Source organism: Nerophis lumbriciformis, linkage group LG05 (genome assembly GCF_033978685.3).
Source record: "Nerophis lumbriciformis linkage group LG05, RoL_Nlum_v2.1, whole genome shotgun sequence".
Classification (NCBI taxonomy): Eukaryota; Metazoa; Chordata; class Actinopteri; order Syngnathiformes; family Syngnathidae; genus Nerophis; species Nerophis lumbriciformis.
The window spans coordinates 2,821,497-2,843,298 of NC_084552.2; the positions used below are offsets into that span (position 1 = coordinate 2,821,497).

The following is a 21,802-nucleotide window of genomic DNA, read 5'->3' on the forward strand; positions in this document are numbered from 1 at the left end:
TGTTGAAACGCAGGCACTATGAAGGTCTGTCTGACAGACCAAAACAAACAAAGCGTGCATTAACAGATCGATAAAAATTAGTAGCGAGTAGCGAGCTGAATGTAGATAAAAGTAGCGGAGTAAAAGTAGCGTTTCTTCTCTATAAATATACTCAAGTAAAAGTAAAAGTATGTTGCATTAAAACTACTCTTAGAAGTACAATTTATCCCAAAAGTTACTCAAGTAGATGTAACGGAGTAAATGTAGCGCGTTGCTACCCACCTCTGCAAACAATCTTCATGTTCTGTTGTTAAATAAGAGTAGAAAATGTGAGATAATGTCGCACATTTCTCAGTTTTACCAGTTCACATTCAAGTCTCTGAAGATGGAATCTTCAGAGGTCACCGTTTTTAAAGGCCTACTGAAATGCGATTTTCTTATTTAAACGGGGATAGCAGGTCCATTCTATGTGTCATACTTGATCATTTCGCGATATTGCCATATTTTTGCTGAAAGGATTTAGTAGAGAACATCGACGATAAAGTTCGCAACTTTTGGTCGCTGAAAAAAAAGCCTTGCCTGTACCGGAAGTAGCGGCCGATATGCGCGTGACGTCACAGGTTGTGGAGCTCCTCACGTCTGCACATTGTTTACAATCATGGCCACCGGCAGCGAGAGCGATTCGGACCGAGAAAGCGACGATTTCCCAATTAATTTGAGCGAGGATGAAAGATTTGTGGATGAGGAAAGTGAGAGTGAAGGACTAGAGGGCAGTGGGAGCGATTCAGATAGGGAAGATGCTGTGAGAGGCGGGTGGGACCTGATATTCAGCTGGGAATGACTAAAACAGTAAATAAACACAACACAACCAGGCTTATATTTAATATGCCACAAATTAATCCCGCATAACAAACACCTCCCCCCCTCCCGTCCATATAACCCATACTTGCCAACCCTTCCGGATTTTCCGGGAGACTCCCGAAATTCAGCGCCTCTCCCGAAAACCTCCCGGGACAAATTTTTTCCCGAAAATCTCCAGAAATTCAGGCGGAGCTGGAGGCCACGCCCCCTCCAGCTCCATGCGGACCTGAGTCGCTTTCCAACAATATAAAGAACGTCTACAGTAAAGCAGTCCGTCTGCCGTAAACAACACTGTTGTGACACTCTTAAACAGGACAATACTGCCATCTAGTGCATTTGATGAAAGCACTTTTGTGCGAGCAATGCATCATCAGAGAGGGTGTTCAGCATGGTTAGAAAGATAGTGACAGAGAATAAAACAAGGATGGACAATTCAACCCTTAACTCAACAATGAGTAGATGAGTGTTATGTGTGTGTATATGTGTAAATAAATGAACACTGAAATTCAAGTATTTCTTTTATTTATATATATATATATATATATATATATATATATATATATATATATATACATATATATATATATATATATATATACATATATATATATATATATATATATATATATATATATATATATATGTATATGTATGTGTGGGAAAAAAAATCACAAGACTATTTCATCTCTACAGGCCTGTTTCATGAGGGGGTTCCCTCAATCATCAGGAGATGATTGAGGGATCTCCTGATGATTGAGGGAACCCCCTCATGAAACAGGCCTGTAGAGATGAAATAGTCTTGTGATTTTTTTCCCACACATACATATATTGCGCTCTACTACGGTATCGAGCACTATTTTTTGAATAACCTTATTAAGACATATATATATATATATATATATATATATATATATATATATATATATATATATATATATATATATATGAATGAAATACTTGACTTGGTGAATTCTAGCTGTAAATATACTCCTCCCCTCTTAACCACGCCCTCGCCCCAACCACGCCCCCCGCACCCACGCCCCACCTCCCGAAATTGGAGGTCTCAAGGTTGATAAGTATGATATAACCCGCCAATACAACTCAAACACCTGCACAACACAATCAATCCCACAGCCCAAAGTACCGTTCACCTCCCCAAAATTCATACAGCACATATATTTCCCCAAAGTCCCCAAAGTTACGTACGTGACATACACATAGCGGCACGCACGTACGGGCAAGCGATCTTAGTTTGGAAGCCGCAGCTGCATGCGTACTCACGGTACCGCGTCTGCGTATCCAACTCAAAGTCCTCCTGGTAAGAGTCTCTGTTGTCCCAGTTCTCCACAGGCCAATGGTAAAGCTTGACTGTCATCTTTCGGGAATGTAAACAATGAAACACCGGCTGTGTTATCCCAGTCAGGGGGTGCATTCTACGGCGGGGGTGCGTTATCCGGCACAACACCTGCCGCAATACACCGCTTCCCACCTACAGCTTTCTTCTTTGCTGTCTCCATTGTTCATTGAACAAATTGCAAAATATTCACCAACACAGATGTCCAGAATACTGTGGAATTTTGCGATGAAAACAGACGACTTAATAGCTGGCCACCATGCTGTCCCAAAATGTCCTCTACAATCCGTGACGTCACGCGCAGGCGTCATCATACCGAGACGTTTTCAGCAGGATATTTCGCGCAAAATTTAAAATTGCACTTTACTAAGATAACCCGGCTGTATTGGCATGTGTTGCAATGTTAAGATTTCATCATTGATGTATAAATTATCAGACCGCGTGGTCGGTAGTAGTGGCTTTCAGTAGGCCTTTAAGGATAAAAGTTTGCGTGGAGTCAACAGGCCAAAAATGCATAGAAAAGTGTGAATTTTTAAAGTATCGATGTTGGTGTGGACAGAGGTAGGATTAAATTAGCTCTACTTCTTCCTACTCCTTTTCGGTCATGTTGAATTGCCAATTGTCAGAGGAATCTGTCAGGAACATTCATTTATTTATACAAGGCACGTTGCAAGGAAGCAATAGAGCTCAACACTGGAATGAATCACGGCTGCTCCTGCAAAAACATATGTAAACGTTTACTGCAAGGTCAGCCGACAGCATGCGAGGTGGCAGCAGCAACGACGGCAAAAAAAAAAAAGTCGATTCAGGTGAAGGCCTTTCCAGAGCTCTGGATCTCATTTTCAACCTGCTATGAAAGCAGCATTCATGTGAAAAAGTGGAAAAAAGTATGCATTTAAGCGTCAACAGCTTCTCTCGTCTCCTCCTTTTGAGTTCACATCTAGCAAGACTGGAGACAAAAACAAATCCCCTCTGTGGCTTTATTGGCTTGGTTTGACGCCAGTCTTTTCACGACTTTGTTTCCAGCGTGTTTGCTTGTTTGGCAAAGCTGGAGATATTCCAGTGACGGCTGGAGGCGGTAGATGATGTATGGCGGCAACGTTATAGCGGCGCTACTGCGTGATGCATTGTGGTATTTAGCGATCACAGTTAGAAACCAATTGGCCTACTCTCGCTACATCCCCACTCCCCCGAGAGGAAAAATCCAGTCTTTGAAGAAAATGGGGGGGGGGGCAAAATCTATTCGCAATCCAGCAGCCCGACTGATTGCTTACTTTGTCCTACTTTGCTATTTTTTGACAGAGCCATAATGATGCTTGGTATAAATAGGATGGTTCATTGCTTGTTTGAAGAAAAATGGGAGGGTGAAGGGAGGGGTTGGATTATTTTACATGTGATAATCGGTGAGTTGAAAGTTAATTAAAAACTATAATTGGCTCTGGTTTGTGTTCATATTAGTCACTAAGGCGTTTCTTTTGATTTTATTGGGAGAGATGAAAAAAAAAAAAAAAACACATGACCAAGGCTCATCACATACCAAAAGTCACAAAAGTATATCTTCTCAAGGGCAAAACTATATAAATGAATAGACTTTAGAGTAGTCACTGTACAGCAATATATCAGTATATATGTATTTGTTTATTTGTGTTGACTAGGCAGGGTTTTCCCTCAACTTGTAATTTGATAAGTAGCTGATCGTGGCGGCCCGCCAGAGCAAAATAAAAGAAATGTAGGATGTTGCGTGAAAACAAATGGACATACATACAAAAAATAGTGCTCGATACCGTAGTAGAGCGCAATATATGTATGTGTGGGAAAAAAAATCACAAGACTACTTCATCTCTACAGGCCTGTTTCATGAGGGGTTCCCTCAAATCACCAGCCTGTACCCACCCACTCTGTGCCCTATATAATCCATGGTATGTGAATGCTCCCATTAAAATCTCCTGATGATTGAGGGAACCCCCCCTCATGAAACAGGCCTGTAGAGATGAAATAGTCTTGTGATTTTTTTTCCCACACACACATATATTGCGCTCTACTACGGTATCGAGCGCTATTTTTTGGATAACCTTATTAAGACATATACTCCGCTCCAAATTGACATTTGTTGAGCACTGTACGACGCTCAGAAATGGAAAAATTCAACATCGACTACTCCATGAAGAACATTCCCATACCCGCGCAGAATGACTACAAGCTAAGGCTCATAGAAAAGACGGAACACTTCCTAAGAAGGATGCGGTGGAAAGCACATTTTTTCCTCCACCCTGAAACAAAAGGAACGCAAAAGAAAACTTACGGATTCAAATCTACCAAGAACCCACCCACAGTTGAGGAACTAAAGGATTTTGAGAACGACATGCTCAAAATGATACAATCAGTCAAATTCAAGCCAATCCGCAACCCACTCCTCACCAAGCTGAAAAATGACAAGGAGCGCATCAAGAAAGTAAACAACCTCATCATAGCTGCCGATAAAACCACAAACTTCTACAGAATGGACATACCAGAACATCACACCTTACTGGACAGAAGCATCACCAAATCATACAAAAAAAGCACAACCCAACACCTTACAGAACATCCACCTGGAAAATAAAAGGATCGCGGCTGAACTGGACATTGAGGACAGGGTGGACGCCACAGCCAACAAGGAAGCCTTCATCACATTGAAGGACCACAAACCCAACTTCGCAAATAACCCAACATGCCGACTAATAAACCCAACTAAATCTGAAATAGGAAAAATCAGCAAAATAATCCTGGACAGAGTCAACACAAAAATCAAGGACAAAACACCACTCAACCAATGGAGAAATACAGCAGCAGTAATCAAATGGTTCAACAACATCCAAGACAAACAACAGCACAACTTTATCTCCTTTGATATCGAGGAATTTTACCCTTCCATCACGCAAGACCTACTGACTCAAGCACTAGACTTCGCCTCAGACTACGACTCAATCACAGGCAACGAAAGAAACATCATCATCCACGCAAAAAACTCCATACTCATCCACAACAGTACACCATGGCAAAAAAAGAACAATTCAACATTTGACGTCACTATGGGAAGTTTTGACCGAGCAGAAACGAGTGAACTCGTTGGGAGTTTCCTCCTCTCCCAGCTCGCTAGCCTCAACCTGAACCTTGGTATTTACCGTGATGACGGACTGGCAGTGTGTCGCGCCTCGCCAAGGAGCAGCGAGAATACCAAGAAGCGCATATGCCAAATTTTCAAAGAGAACGGCCTACGGATCACGATTGAAGCCAACAAGCAAACCGTCAACTTCCTCGACGTCACTTTCAACCTGAGAAATAACAGCTACCAACCATTCACGAAATCCAACACAACACTCCAATACGTGCACCATGACAGCAACCACCCACCCACCACCACGAAAAGAATACCTACCGGAATTAATAAAAGGCTATCGATGCTGTCATCTAGCAAAGCTGAATTTGACCAAGCAACCCCCCCGTACCAAAAAGCCCTTGATGAAAGCGGATACAATTTCACCCTCACCTATGAACCCACGCCAGGAAACCAACCAAAAAAGAACAGAAAACGAAACAACATCATCTGGTACAACCCCCCATACAGCAAAAACGTCTCAACTAACATTGGCCACAAATTCCTCACTCTGATTGACAAACACTTCCCCAAAGACAACACCCTAAGAAAAGTATTCAACAAGAACAACATTAAATTGAGCTACAGCTGTATGAACAATATACGACAAATTATCTCAAACCACAACAAAACAATTGCAAATGAGCCGTCGGCCCCCGGACAGAGCGACCCCAAAACCAACAAAGGCTGCAACTGCCGCAAGAAACCTGATTGCCCTCTCAACGGGGGGTGCTTACAAACATCAGTTGTTTACCAATCTCAGGTAACACGCAAGCACATTAACACATCCGACACATATGTAGGATTAACCGAGGGAGAGTTTAAAACCAGATGGAACAATCACAAGGCTTCTTTCAGGAACCAAAACCTGCGGAATACCACAGAACTCAGCAAACACATTTGGGACCTCAAAGACAATAATGTTGAATATTCAATAACATGGCAAATTCTTGCATCCAGCACACCTTACAATAGTGGTAATAAAAGATGCAACCTATGCTTGAAAGAGAAACTGTTTATTATATACCGTCCAGACCTGTCATCCCTCAACAAGCGCAGCGAAATTGTATCAGCATGCCGCCACAGACGGAAACACCTCCTAGGTAACACATGAGCCAATCGCCACGCCCCTACGCCAGCCTGTACCCACCCACTCTGTGCCCTATATAAACCATGGTATGTGAATGCTTCCATTAAAATCTCTTGATGATTGAGGGAACCCCTCATGAAACAGGCCTGTAGAGATGAAGTAGTCTTGTGATTATATATATATATATATATATATATATATTATATATATATATATATATATATATATATATTATATATATATATATATATATATATATATATATATATATATATATAGAGATGAAATAGTCTTGTGATTTTTTCCCACACATACATATATATATATATATATATATATATATATATATATATATATATATATATATATATATATATATCCATTAATACAATATATTACTTATAATGTATATATACACACACAAATACATATGTATATATATATAAATACATATATATATATACATAAATACATATACACATAAATACACACATATATATACATAAATAATACATACATATATACATACATACAAACATACATACACACAGACACACACACACATATATATTAGGGATCTCACTGTATGAACATTTCTTATCACGGTTATTGTGACCAAAATCATCATGGTTATTATTATCGCGGTATTTTTAAATGTGCTCAAAATTTTCGACAAATAATTATACTGCAATCTGTTAACCAGGTTTTATTTGAAAAAAACAACACATTAAAAATGATTTCCTTTGTCGGAGAAACATTACTGTAGATAAAAAACACTATTCCATGGACCTCAAGTACAAATTGAATGTGTATATGAAAGCAACAAAAGCATTATAAACACAGTAATATGGCAGAAAAAAATAATGACATAAGTAACGAAAATGTATGTGAAAATTGTGCAAGATACAGAAGAGATTCGAAAATAAAAGCCAATGTAAGAATTTTAAAAGATTGCACCTGATGGCCAAAGGACGTAACTGCACTTTTTGTCCATATAGATAAAAATAGTGTTCATGTATGAGATCTAGAGCTGCCAATTATGGCTAAAGTAATAATTAAGATTATTTTTTTATCAAAATTGAAATCATGATTACTGATTGTTAGGCAAAGCAGTGTTAGGGTGTAAATATAATACCATCCTGTAATTTGTAATGTCTAATAAAAAGGCTATAGATAACGTTATCCATATCAAAGTATTTGTTTTTTTGGTTCATTAATAATATTGACGTGTCAGCTTTTTGTCATTACATGATGTCTTTATCTCAATCTTTACATTTTGATAGAGGGAGGTATTTTTTTTTATAATTTATTTTTTTAAGTTATGTACATTTATATTATGTACATGTAGATAATGTATCGGGACGGATGCATGAAGAGTTTGAGCAGAAATATGTCGTATAGGAATCAACTATACACAATAAAACATTAACAAAATGCTGTGTCACATGAATGTTTTTTTGACATGAAAAAACACAAGTAATATAAAAAAAAAAACTGATGTTTACTTTTTGATATCAATATAAAACTCAAAGTAGTTTGGCTAATGAAGATGAAGTCTAAAAAACAAGCTTTGTTCTTCTCCAACGCCTCCTAGTGGTTCAGTACTACCGTTTGGCCAACAAAAATAAGGAAGCAGGAGACCTCTCACACCTCATACACAATCTTCACAGCCTGCGCTCAGTTCGATGACAAAACATTGTCGTGAGCATCCCAGTAAACAAACTCAAGACTTTATAAACAAGTTCCGGCAACGTTCCCGACACATCGACTGTTGCATTTTCTCACATCATTAACTCTCAGTCACAGCAGCTGATGAACGCTGTATTGAGAAAATAAAAGCAACATCAAATAGTTTTCTCCTTTGCTGTATACTTTTAGTGTGGGACAAATGCGTCTGTCTCCAATATTGTCCACGTGTGTGTGCGCGTGTGCGCATGTATGTGTGCGCCCCACATGAAACGGACAGCAAAGCCCTGTCTGTCTGAGAGAAAGACAAGCATTATTGACCTACAGTTAACAACTAAGTTATTTTACTTTACCTTTTTCTGTGTTGATTGAGCTGTGTTGACGCAGCAAAAAACAATATGTTAAATGACTTTCCTGAAGCTCTCTCCCATAGTTTATATAATAATGTAATTGCATCATAAAGCCTACATGAACTCCATGGTGTTCTGGGATGAATAGTCTCTCCTATTGCTATTGTACATTTTTTTCAGCTATAGTTACATTAATCATTAGTAATGTAGCAGCCTAGTTTTGAATGGCAGGGTCCCTGCTATCACATGATGATAAAAATTAAGGCTGAAACGACGCGTCGACGTAGTCGACGTCATCGGTTACGTAAATACGTTGACGCCGTTTTTGTGCGTCGGCGCGTCGTATATTTACGTCACACTACTGTCATGGCGGAGCGCAAAGCAGACGATGCGAGCGAGGGGAAAAAGCACGCCAAAAGTCGTCAAAAGTGTGGGAGTATTTCAATAAACGGCCTAATAATGTTGTATGCACACTGTGTCGAGCGGAAATGGCCTATCATAGCAGCACAACGGCTATGAAGGAACATTTGAAAAGAAAACCGACAGCGTTCTTGCCATCACCATCAACCAGTCAATCGTCCGCGTGCGTATACGTTGTCATCATTACACAAAAACATGAATGTGTCATTTGTATCTGCGTTGTGAATTCATAAACTAAAGCACCGTTTCGCTTTTTGGATGTTTAGCTTTATTTTTGCACATTTTAGCAAATAAGCAATACTTTTACTTTTGTTGAAATGTTTACACTGTTACAGAATATTTCCGTTTTGTACTTTTTTGTATTGGATGTTTATCTTTATTTTTGCACATTTTAAAGCAAAATAAGCAATACTTTTAATTTTGAAATGCTTATACTATTGCAGAATATTAAGATTTGCACTGGATGTTTACTTTTATATTTGCACATTAAAAAGCAAATAAGCTACTTTTAATTTTGTTAAATGTTAAAAGTTTTAAATGTTTACATTGTTACAGAATATTTTGTCATGTTGTTGTCAATGTTGACTGAGTGGCCATACTTTTTTTTTGTAAATAAAAGCCATGCCTTTTGAAAAAACTGGCCTACATTTATTTGTTCCTCTTCATTTTAAATTAAAAAAATAATCGGTAAAAGGAAAAATAATCTATAGATTAATCGAAAAAATAATCTATAGATTAACCGATTAATCGAAAAAATAATCTATAGATTAATCGATAGAAAAATAATCGTTAGCTGCAGCCCTAATAAAAATACAACATTTACATAATAAGAATCAACTACAGGCTTCCCAAATGCTGTAATAAATTAAGCATGAGGAGTTGAGCATATGTCAGCATGTGGCCCCACTTTTAACTTTATTTTTCAAACGCTTATTGCAAACGCTTATTTACAGTATGTCATTAATTTGTCTTAGCAAGTCATTATTTTGACATTATTTTGACTTAGTAAATTACTAAGTCAAAATATTGACTTACTTAGTATCTCAGGTAAGTAGGACTGTTTTGTGTATATATATATATATATATATATATATATATATATATATATATAAATAATTGTATTGCCCAACCCTATGTTGACAGTTATTTAGACAATAATAGTTGCATGTTGACAGTGGATGCAATTGGTAAATAGAGGTGGTAGCATCATGGCCTATGGATGCATGAGTGCTGCCAGCATTGGGGAGCTGCGGTTTATTAAGGGAAAACATGCATTCCAACATGTCCCGTGAGAAAGAACATAAGAAAGAGCCTAAACACAACTCCAAGATAACTGCCTTGCAGAGGAAGCCCTCATGGGGCTCTTCAATTAGAAGAAAGGACTGAAAGAAGGTGGAGGAACTCAAGGTGTCTCACATCCACCAGTGACATCTTCATGGAGGAGTGGACGAGGATTCCAGTTATCAACTTATGCAGCTCTGCGAGATAATGATGCTCACACTAAGTATTCGCACAATGTGGAAATGTTCACTGTGAGGTGGACTAACCGGCTATTTCAACAATAATGGCTGTGCGTTAAGTCCTTTTCAGTGGATGGAAAATGTATACTGCTCCAGAAGCTAAACAATGACTACTCCAAATTGCATCCAAGTTACATTCATTCATCGTACTGTCACTTCCAGAGGTACAAAAGCAAACTTATTGACAAGGATCCTATACTGGATTCCATAACTACTATTAGTGTGCAGCTATGAAAAGGTAAAGGTTCTGGAGCATTGCACTTCAACCTGCTGTTTCCTCTCACACCAGACCGGACAGGCGACATGCATTCTTGATGAATGATGTCAATGTTACAGGGCAATGAGAACATGCACCAATAGGAAAACCACATTTCAATAGTGCTAAAAAAGCTTCTTAAAGTCTTAAATAGTAACTATAGTAGTATATTATGTACCCAAATTGAGAACCACATCAAAAGCATGGCCTTTACGACAATATTAATGCAATCATCAACGCAACAACGGTCTGAGACATGGGAAAGGAGGTAAGGTTGAGTTAGATCTGTTATTTTCAGACACATTGACTTGAGCAAACATGTGATGTTATTCAAAAACTAAAGCAAGACCTACTCCTGCGTGTGTGTGTGTGTGTGTGTGTGTGTGTGTGTGTGTGTGTGTGTGTGTGTGTATATACATACATACATACATTATATATATATATATATATATATATATATATATATATATATATATATATATATGTATGTGTGGGGAAAAAAATCACAAGACTATTTCATCTCTACAGGCCTGTTTCATGAGGGGGGGTACCCTCAATCGTCAGGAGATTTTAATGGGAGCATTCGCATACCATGGTTTGTATAGGGCACAGAGTGGGTGGGTACAGGCTGGCCTAGGGGCGTGGTGATTGGTTCATGTGTTACCTAGGAGGTGTTTCCGTCTATGGCGGCATGTTGTTACAATTTCGCTGCGCTTGTTGAGGGATGACAGGTCTGGACGGTAGATAATAAACAGTTTCTCTTTCAAGCATAGGTTGCATCTTTTATTACCACTATTGTAAGGTGTGCTGGATGCAAGAATTTGCCATGTTATTGAATATTCAACATTATTGTCTTTGAGGTCCCAAATGTGTTTGCTGAGTTCTGTGGTATTTTGCAGGTTTTTGTTCCTGAAAGAAGCCTTGTGGTTGTTCCATCTGGTTTTGAATTCACCCTCGGTTAATCCTACATATGTGTCGGATGTGTTAATGTCCTTGCGTATTACCTTAGATTGGTAGACAACTGATGTTTGTAAGCATCCCCCGTTGAGGGGGCAATCAGGTTTCTTTCGACAGTTACATGCTTTGTTGGTTTTGGAGTCGTTCTGACTGGGGGTCGACGGCTCATTTGCAATTGTTTTGTTGTGGTTTGAGATGATTTGTCGTATATTGTTCATGCAGCTGTAGCTCAATTTGATGTTGTTCTTGTTGAATACTTTTCTTAGGTTGTTGTCTTTGGGAAAGTGTTTGTCAATCAGGTTGAGGAATTTGTGTCCAATGTTCGTTGAGACGTTTTTGCTGTATGGGGGGTTGTACCAGATGATGCCGTTTCGTTTTCTGTTCTTTTTTGGCTGGTTTCCTGGCGTGGGTTCATAGGTGAGGGTGAAATTGTATCCGCTTTCATCAAGGGCTTTTTGGTACGGGGGGGTTGCTTGGTCAAATTCAGCTTTGCTAGATGACAGCATCGATAGCCTTTTATTGATTCCGGTAGGTATTCTTTTCGTGGTGGTGGGTGGATGGTTGCTGTCATGGTGCACGTATTGGAGTGTTGTGTTGGGTTTCGTGAATGGTTGGTAGCTGTTATTTCTCAGGTTGAAGGTGACGTCCGACACATATGTAGGATTAACCGAGGGTGAATTCAAAACCAGATGGAACAACCACAAGGCTTCTTTCAGGAACAAAAACCTGCGAAATACCACAGAACTCAGCAAACACATTTGGGACCTCAAAGACAATAATGTTGAATATTCAATAACATGGCAAATTCTTGCATCCAGCACACCTTACAATAGTGGTAATAAAAGATGCAACCTATGCTTGAAAGAGAAACTGTTTATTATATACCGTCCAGACCTGTCATCCCTCAACAAGCGCAGCGAAATTGTAACAACATGCCGCCATAGACGGAAACACCTCCTAGGTAACACATGAGCCAATCACCACGCCCCTAGGCCAGCCTGTACCCACCCACTCTGTGCCCTATATAAACCATGGTATGCGAATGCTCCCATTAAAATCTCCTGACGATTGAGGGTACCCCCCCTCATGAAACAGGCCTGTAGAGATGAAATAGTCTTGTGATTTTTTTCCCCACACATACATATATTGCGCTCTACTACGGTATCGAGCACTATTTTTTGGATAACCTTATTAAGACATATATATATATATATATATATATATGTTTTCATGTTAGCATTTAAGATAGCGATCTGGTTCCAGTTAGTCGGTGAGTTTATCAAAGTGCAGTTATCAATTTCGGTTTCAAAAGACTAATACTACCTGTCGGGAGTTTTCCCGCGCTTATCATTAATATCGTTTAATGTGACAACGCATTGTATTAATGGCACCGTGGCCTTCAGTTTTGTTTATAAAATTTATCTGAGATGATATTGCTAGAAGGTAGAAAATGGATGGATGGAAGTCAGGGTCCTTTTTTGCTGAAATTGACCATGTTTTGTCATCAATATTTTTCAAATAGTCCCGCGGAAGACAAACCTCCCCAGGCCAAGTCTCGCCCACCTGTGTCATAGGCTATAGATTAGATCACAGGTGTCAAACTCAAGGCCCGGGGGCCAGATGTGGCCTGTCACTTCATTTTATTTGGCCCTTGAAAGCCTGGAAATAATATGCATGAATAAAGTACTGTAACTTTTCTTACTAAATGTATTCTTTCTTTCTATTTTGGGAGAAAAAAAATATATGTACTCCGTGTAATCGTAAATTATGTTAACCTAAATATTTTCTAATTATGCAAAAATATATATTATCAAACATTCAAAACATTTTAAATTCAAATAAATACTAATGATAATGATTTGAAAGCAAGTTATCCATCAAAGTGTGCAATGGGTAGATTTCATGGTAAAATAGTGAAATTTACTGTGGTTTTTACTAGGGATGTCCCATAATGGCTTTTTGCCGATATCCGATATTCCGATATTGTCCAACTCTTTAATTACCGATACCGATATCAACCGATACCGATATCAACCGATATATACAGTTGTGGAATTAACACATTATTATGCCTAATTTGGACAACCAGGTATGGTGAAGATAAGGTACTTTTAAAAAAATAAAATAAAATATATATATATATATATAATAATAATAATAACTGGGATTTATATAGCGCTTTTCTAAGTACCCAAAGTCGCTTTACATGTAGAACCCATCAATCATTCACACCTGGTGGTGGTAAGCTACTTTCATAGCCACAGCTGCCCTGGGGTAGACTGACGGAAGCGTGGCTGCAATTTGCGCCAACGGCCCCTCCGACCACCACTTATCATTCATCATTCAATTCACCGGTGTGAGTGGCACCGGGGGCAAAGGGTGAAGTGTCCCGCCCAAGGACACAACGGCAGCGATTTTTGGATGGTAAGAGGAGGGGAGCGAACCTGCAACCCTCAGATTTCTGGCACGGTTGCTCTACCCACTACGCCATGCCGCCCCTATATATATATATATATATATATATATATATATATATATATATATATATATATATATATATATATATGTATATATATATATATAGTTTTTACGCATGCTTTTTTGTAATGATGCTGAGGGCCAATGACAAACGAGTCACGGACCACAGATGGTCCCTGTGTCGCACTTTGGGCAGCACAGCTGCAGAAGCTAACTGTTTATGGCCACTATAGTTTTAGTACTGTAGCATATTTGTTCATCCTATGGTCACATTTAGGACGAGAGTCACATGACTGTATTACGTCAGTGCCGGAAGTAGTAAAATCAGCTGTTCCACCTGGCGTTTTTTTTCCCTGTGTGATAAAGGGGTAGTCGTTCTTTAGGGGCCGCCTTATTTTATCACATATTACTGCCTTGAGACATGTCAATGTTTACTTTTGTATTCACAATAAATCAACAGAAAATCTGTACTTTGGAACAATGTTCACGGACTCTAGTATTTGGCTTGTTAGCTTCCCGTCACAGGCGAGCGATGATGGTCGTGGTTGAGGGAAGAGATGTTTGATGTTATTAAAATTTCCGATTTGTTGCAACAGTTAGCCTTAATGCATTGTTGCAGCTCGATTATTTCTGTGTACATCATGTCGTGCGGGTTTGCGAGGCTAACGGGTGAAGTGTGCTGCCGTGCTTGGGGGAGTGTGGCTTAGAGGCTAAAGAGAGAGAGGTGAGGCGTGCAGGCGTGTTCAGGGGTGAAAAATGCGTGCCTGTTGGCCACTCTCCGGGTGAGTGTGTCAATGATGTCATATTAACACATTTATTTTTCTAATAATTTTGCGATCAACCCCAAAAATATCGACTGGCCGGGTTGGCGATCGCTGATTTAGACCATGTCTACACGAACACGGATACTTCTATAAGGTGTTAAAATATCTCCAACCACACGTGTGCCAGGGCTTTGTTTTCTTCGTCTGTCCCTTTCAAACAGGGTGCAAGAGGGTTCACTCTGTGCATTGTTTATCCAATAGCAGAATTCAAATGAACAGAGTGAATCGTCTTGTCATTCATCCACAATCTTTGTATCAGTGGACCGCTAGCTTGCACGGACACATCCTTGCTAGTAACACTGCAAAGTAACGCAAATGAGGGCTTCAAAACAAATGAGCGACACAAACCTGTCAACATGGACGAAGAAACTAATATGCTGAAATTGGGAAAAAGTGATGGCAACAAAAAACAACAACAAAACAAACTACCCAAACTAGGGATGTCCCGATCCAGGTTTTTGCACTTCCGATCCGATACCGATATTGTTTTTGCACTTCCGATCCGATACCGATACTGACCGATACCGATAATGGCCTATCCAAGCATGTATTAAAGTTTAAAGTTATTTAGCCTACTTAGTTGTCAGAATCATGTTGAAAAGGGTTTTAGTACTCTTGATAACAACTAGCCAGCTGAATTAGGGGAGTTTGAATAATACACAATGGTTGGTAACAAGAAACTGACCTGTTTATTCAAGGATAAACACAAAATAGACAAAATTATACATGACAAACAGAAATGGCATCATTGAAACAAGGGCTGGGCGATATTTTAAGGCCATATTGCGATGCACGATATATATCTCGATATTTTGCCTTAGCCTTGAATGAACACTTGATGCATATAATCACAGCAGTATGATGATTCTATGTGTTTTGATTGATTGATTGAGACTTTTATTAGTAGGTTGCACAGTGAAGTACATATTCGTACAATTGACCACTAAATGGTAACACCCCAATAAGTTTTTCAACTTGTTTAAGTCGGGGTCCACTTAAATTGATTCATGATACAGATATATACTATCAGATATATACTATCATCATAATACAGTCATCACACAAGATAATCACATTGAATTATTTACATTATTTATAATCCAGGGTGTGGAGGGTAAGTGTCAAAAAGACAGCCAAAAGAGTTTGATATGAGAATAAATCTAAAGTTAAAATATAGGGTAGAAATGCACACATTTGCAGGAAATGTAGTCTTGATTTTCAAAATTTTCTTTCAAGGCTTGCATGTCTACATTAAAACATTCTTCTTCATACTGCATTAATATATGCTACTTTTAAACTTTCATGCAGAGAAGGAAATCACAACTAAAAACAATCACTAATTTTTTCATACGGTGTTGATGTGGAAATTTTTGCCTCAGCATTTTGATGGTGTGAACGTGTGGCACCGAATGGAGATAAGCGTCTCGACAGACGTCACAATATTTGAACAATGATGACGAAAACTGTTTTCTCTGTCGTGTCGGTCTGTTGAAAATTGTTATGCGCTTATTTTTTTATTATATTTTGTGCGTGGCATAGATTTGCTATGCGCAGAGGACGCTTAAACAGTGTGCAATTGCACAGGCGAGCGCCTTAGAGGGAGCGTTGCTCGCACGGCTGCGCTAGCATCACAGCTAATGTTAGCCATGCTGCTACCTCTCTGCTCGGGGAGGACGTATACGTATGTGACGTATGACGTGACAGTATGTGACATGTGTCGTGACAGTATGTGACGTGTGTAAGAAGGTGCGCTGCTGTCTGTGAGAGGGAGACACAGGAAAGAGTGAGAAGAGCCTGTCGTGTAATGCCAGCAGCTAAAAGCAACTGCTTGAGAATTCACAGACATGTGGATGTGTTGAAGGTGTGCTGGAAAATGCGGAACGGAAATTACGGAGCAGCAGAAAAGTGGAATGTATTATTTAAATCGGTGCGTTGGAAAACATGGACGGGGGTTTTTTTTTAAACTGGATCTGGATCGGCATTTTCCCATGCCTTAACGATACGCAATTTTTGGCAAATATCCGCAGCCGATCCGATCCAAATATCGGATCGGGACATCCCTAGTCAATTTGTTCTGGCCTGAAATAAATTGGCCCTTTGAAACATATCATTGTCTTTGTGTGTTGTATGTAAACCACATTGCTTTCTGAGTTCAGTGATGCAAATGCATGCCAAGTTGATCAACAGATTGTATTATTCTCCAGTGCAATAACAGTACTGAAATGAAGGCTAAAAGGGCATTAATGGGAGCTTAAAAAAAGGAGAAAAAATGAAGTAACTAAATAGTTACTTTTCACAGTAACACATTACTTTTTGGTGTAAGTAACTGAGTTACTTTTTAAATAAAGTAACTAGTAACTGTAACTTGTTACTGGTTTTCAGTAACCAACCCAACACTGGTGGTACTTGGTGAAAAAAGTTCGAGAACCACTGCACAGATGCAATGACAATAGCTTTTTTTGTTGTTGTTGAAGTTTTTTTAAGTAAGTTTTGTTACTTCCACATCCTTACCGGGGCTGATGTCCAGCAGAAGGGGGCTCGTCTCCGGCTGTGGGATCCCGTCCGCCCCCGCTGGCCCACCCGGAGGATGGACGGTCTCCGCGGACATGAGACCGTCAGTCTTAAGTGGGTCTCGCCGCCTGTTTAAGCTCCCTTTTCCGGGCGATAAAGTCACCTCATCCGCCTTGGAGACACCGAGCGGCACGCGGTGTGAGCCAAGACATCCAGGGGGTTTAGCTCGCTCGTCTGCGGTAACAAACTGCCGCCATTGCTTGCCGTGCTACCGAGGCCCTTTGTCCCTGAATAGCTCACACACTCCGGCAGATTCAATGGGGGTCTGGCGGCAGATTTCTTTGACTTTATCGTTGGAAATGCATCTGCTTTGAGTGTCGCAGGATATCCACACATTCTTGCCATCTCTGTCGTAGCATAGCTTTCGTCGGTAAAGTGTGCGGAACAAACGACTGACCATTTCCGTCGGCTTTCCCCACACCCTCGTATTTTGAACAACATTCGTCCAATTTCTTGCCACTTTCGCATCTTTGGGCCATTGGTGCAACTTGAATCCGTCCCTGTTCGTGTTGTTACACCCTCCGAAAACACACCGACGAGGCATGATGTCTCCAAGGCACGGAAAACAGTCGAAAAAACGGAAAATAACAGAGCTGATTTGATTCGGTGTTTGTAATGTGTTTGAGAAAATGGCGGATTGCTTCCCGTTGTGACGTCATCGCTCCGAGAGCGAATAATAGAAAGGCGTTTAATTCGCCAAAATTCCCCCATTTAGAGTTCGGAAATCGGTTAAAAAAAATATATGGTCTTTTTTCTGACGCTTACATACCGTATTTTCCGCACTATAAGGCGCACCTAAAAACCACAATTTTTCTCAAAAGCTGACAGTGCGCCTAATAACCCGGTGCGCTTTATTACGATTCATTTTCATAAAGTTTCGGTCTCGCAACTTCGGTAAACAGCCGCCATCTTTTTTCCCGGTAGAACAGGAAGCGCTTCTTCTTCTACGCAAGCAACCGCCAAGGAAAGCACCCGCCCCCATAGAACAGGAAGCGCTTCACCCGCCCCCATAGAACAGGAAGCGCTTCACCCGCCCCCGGAAGAAGAAGAAAAAACGCGCGGATATCACCGTACGTTTCATTTCCTGTTTACATCTGTAAAGACCACAAAATGGCTCCTACTAAACGATCCGGGTCATAAAAAGACGCAATCTCTCCATCCGCACACGGATTACTACCGTATTTCACAGCAACTGAACCGCACTGTGGAACGGGAGCACGTACGGTGAATATTCGCTCCACAGGGAATGAGAAGTCATCCTTCACTGTGGTTCTAGCTTGCCATGCTAACTTCCACTCATGGTGATATTCAAAAGGAAGACCTTGCCAAAAGAGACCTTTCCAGCCGGCGTCATCATAAAAGCTAACTCGAAGGGATGGATGGATGAAGAAAAGATGAGCGAGTGGTTAAGGGAAGTTTACGCGAAGAGGCCGGGTGGCTTTTTTCACACAGCTCCGAAGGCGAACACACCTTCACTAAGACGGGCAGACAGCCTCGGACGACATACGCCAACATCTGCCAGTGGATCGTAAATGCTTGGGCAGATATTTCGGTCACAACTGTGGTCCGAGCTTTCCGGAAGGCAGGATTCACAGAACAACAGCGACACTGACTCCCGATGACTTCTACGAGACGGAACCGGCCATTTTGGATCCCACGCTAGCGCAACTTTTCAATTCGGACACCGAAGACGAAGAATTCGAAGGATTTACGAATGAAGAATAACTTCAGAAGGTGAGCGCTATGTTTATTTTGTGTGTTGTGACATTAACGTTCGAGCAACATTATGTTACTATTGCTCTACACCATTTTGAATTTTACTATGTTTGTGATTGCACATTTGTACATTTTGGGACAGAGTTGTTAGAACGCTGGTTTTCAATATATTATTAAAGTTTGACTGAACTATCTGACTGTTTTTTTGACATTCACTTTAGCGCAGCGTTTTTTTGACATTCACTTTAGCGCAGCGTAGGCGCGGCTTTTAGTCCGGGGCGGCTTATTGGTGGACAAAATTATGAAATATGTAATTCATAGAAGGTGCGGCTAATAATCCGGTGCGCCTTATAGTGCGGAAAATACGGTAGGTCTGGTGATAATGTTCCCCTTTAAAGGGCCACACACACACACACACATACGCTACTCTCATAACAACTAACAAGACATCATGGTGAAGCCAGAAGTCGAGTTTCTTAACATGGAGACATTCTCAATACTTTTCTTTTGTCGAGCACAAAGAAAATAACATTTTAGTTAAATGTAAGTTGTGTCTTGGATCAAAGATCCTATCTACTTCAAGTTAAAGTGCCATTATGTTGCAGCTATTTAAAATAGTTTTGTCAATTTGTTCTGGCCTGAAATAAATTGGCCCTTTGAAACATATCATTGTCTTTGTGTGTTGTATGTAGACCACATTGCTTTCTGAGTTCAGTGATGCGAATGCATGGCAAGTTGATCAACAGATTGTATTATTCTCCAGTGCAATAACAGTACTGAAATGAAGGCTAAAAGGGCATTAATGGGAGCTTAAAAAAAGGAGAAAAAACGAAGTAACTAAATAGTCACTTTTCACAGTAACACAATTACTTTTTGGTGTAAGTAATTGAGTTACTTTTTAAATAAAGTAACTAGTAACTGTAATTTGTTACTGGTTTTCAGTAACTAACCCAACACTGGTGATACTTGGTGGAAAAAGTTCGAGAACAACTGCACAGATGCAATGACAATAGCTTTTTTTGTTGTTGTTGAAGTTTTTTTAAGTAAGTTTTGTTACTTCCACATCCTTACCGGGGCTGATGTCCAGCAGAAGGGGGCTCGTCTCCGGCTGTGGGATCCCGTCCGCCCCCGCTGGCCCACCCGGAGGATGGACGGTCTCCGCGGACATGAGACCGTCAGTCTTAAGTGGGTCTCGCCGCCTGTTTAAGCTCCCTTTTCCGGGCGATAAAGTCACCTCATCCGCCTGGGAGACACCGAGCGGCACGCGGTGTGAGCCAAGACATCCAGGGGGTTTAGCTCGCTCGTCTGCGGTAACAAACTGCCGCCATTTCTTGCCGTGTTACCGAGGTCCTTTGTCCCTGAATAGCTCACACACTCCGGCAGATTCAATGGGGGTCTGGCGGCAGATTTCTTTGACTTTATCGTTGGAAATGCATCTGCTTTGAGTGTCGCAGGATATCCACACATTCTTGCCATCTCTGTCGTAGCATAGCTTTCGTCGGTAAAGTGTGCGGAACAAACGACTGACCATTTCCGTCGGCTTTCCCCACACCCTCGTATTTTGAACAACATTCGTCCAATTTCTTGCCACTTTCGCATCTTTGGGCCACTGGTGCAACTTGAATCCGTCCCTGTTCGTGTTGTCACACCCTCCGACAACACACCGACGAGGCATGATGTCTCCAAGGTACGGAAAACAGTCGTAAAAACGGAAAATAACAGAGCTGATTTGATTCGGTGTTTGTAATGTGTTTGAGAAAATGGCGGATTTCCCGTTGTGACGTCATCGCTCCGAGAATAATAGAAAGGCGTTTAATTCGCCAAAATTCACCCATTTAGAGTTCGGAAATCGGTTAAAAAAAATATATGGTCTTTTTTCTGACGCTTACATAGGTCTGGTGATAATGTTCCCCTTTAAAGGGCCACACACACACACACACATACGCTACTCTCATAACAACTAACAAGACATCATGGTGAAGCCAGAAGTCGAGTTTCTTAACATGGAGACATTCACAATACTTTTCTTTTGTCGAGCACAAAGAAAATAACATTTTAGTTAAATGTAAGTTGTGTCTTGGATCAAAGATCCTATCTACTTAAAGTTAAAGTTAAAGTGCCATTATGTTGCAGCTATTTAAAATAGTTTTGTCAATTTGTTCTGGCCTGAAATAAATTGGCCCTTTGAAACATATCATTGTCTTTGTGTGTTGTATGTAGACCACATTGCTTTCTGAGTTCAGTGATGCGAATGCATGGCAAGTTGATCAACAGATTGTATTATTCTCCAGTGCAATAACAGTACTGAAATGAAGGCTAAAAGGGCATTAATGGGAGCTTAAAAAAAAGGAGAAAAAAAGAAGTAACTAAATACCGTATATTACCAAATAGTAGCCCGGGCGTTTATTTCACAAAATGGGGTCAGACCCCGGGCGGCTATTAGGACATGGGCGGTTATTTGCACAAAGCTTTTATTTATTTTTGCACCAGCCTGCACCAGGCCATTATTTGGTTACAATGGTTAGTGTCCAGTATTTTTTTTCGTACAAAAAACTTTAAATGTAAAAGCTAATGTAAACACACAAACAAAAAAACAAGACTATC

General features: G+C 40.2%; 1 protein-coding gene across 1 annotated transcript in view; it reads right to left on the reverse strand.

Moving 5' to 3' along the window:
* Positions 1 to 17,591, reverse strand: part of mdfic (MyoD family inhibitor domain containing) — a 125,355-nt gene extending 107,764 nt beyond the window's left edge. The window contains exon 1 of the mRNA XM_061959123.2: positions 17,423 to 17,591. Coding sequence (XP_061815107.1) covers positions 17,423 to 17,519 — 97 coding nt within the window. The 5' untranslated portion in view covers positions 17,520 to 17,591. The remainder of the gene's footprint in view (positions 1 to 17,422) is intronic.
* Between the last annotated feature and the right edge of the window lie 4,211 nt (positions 17,592 to 21,802).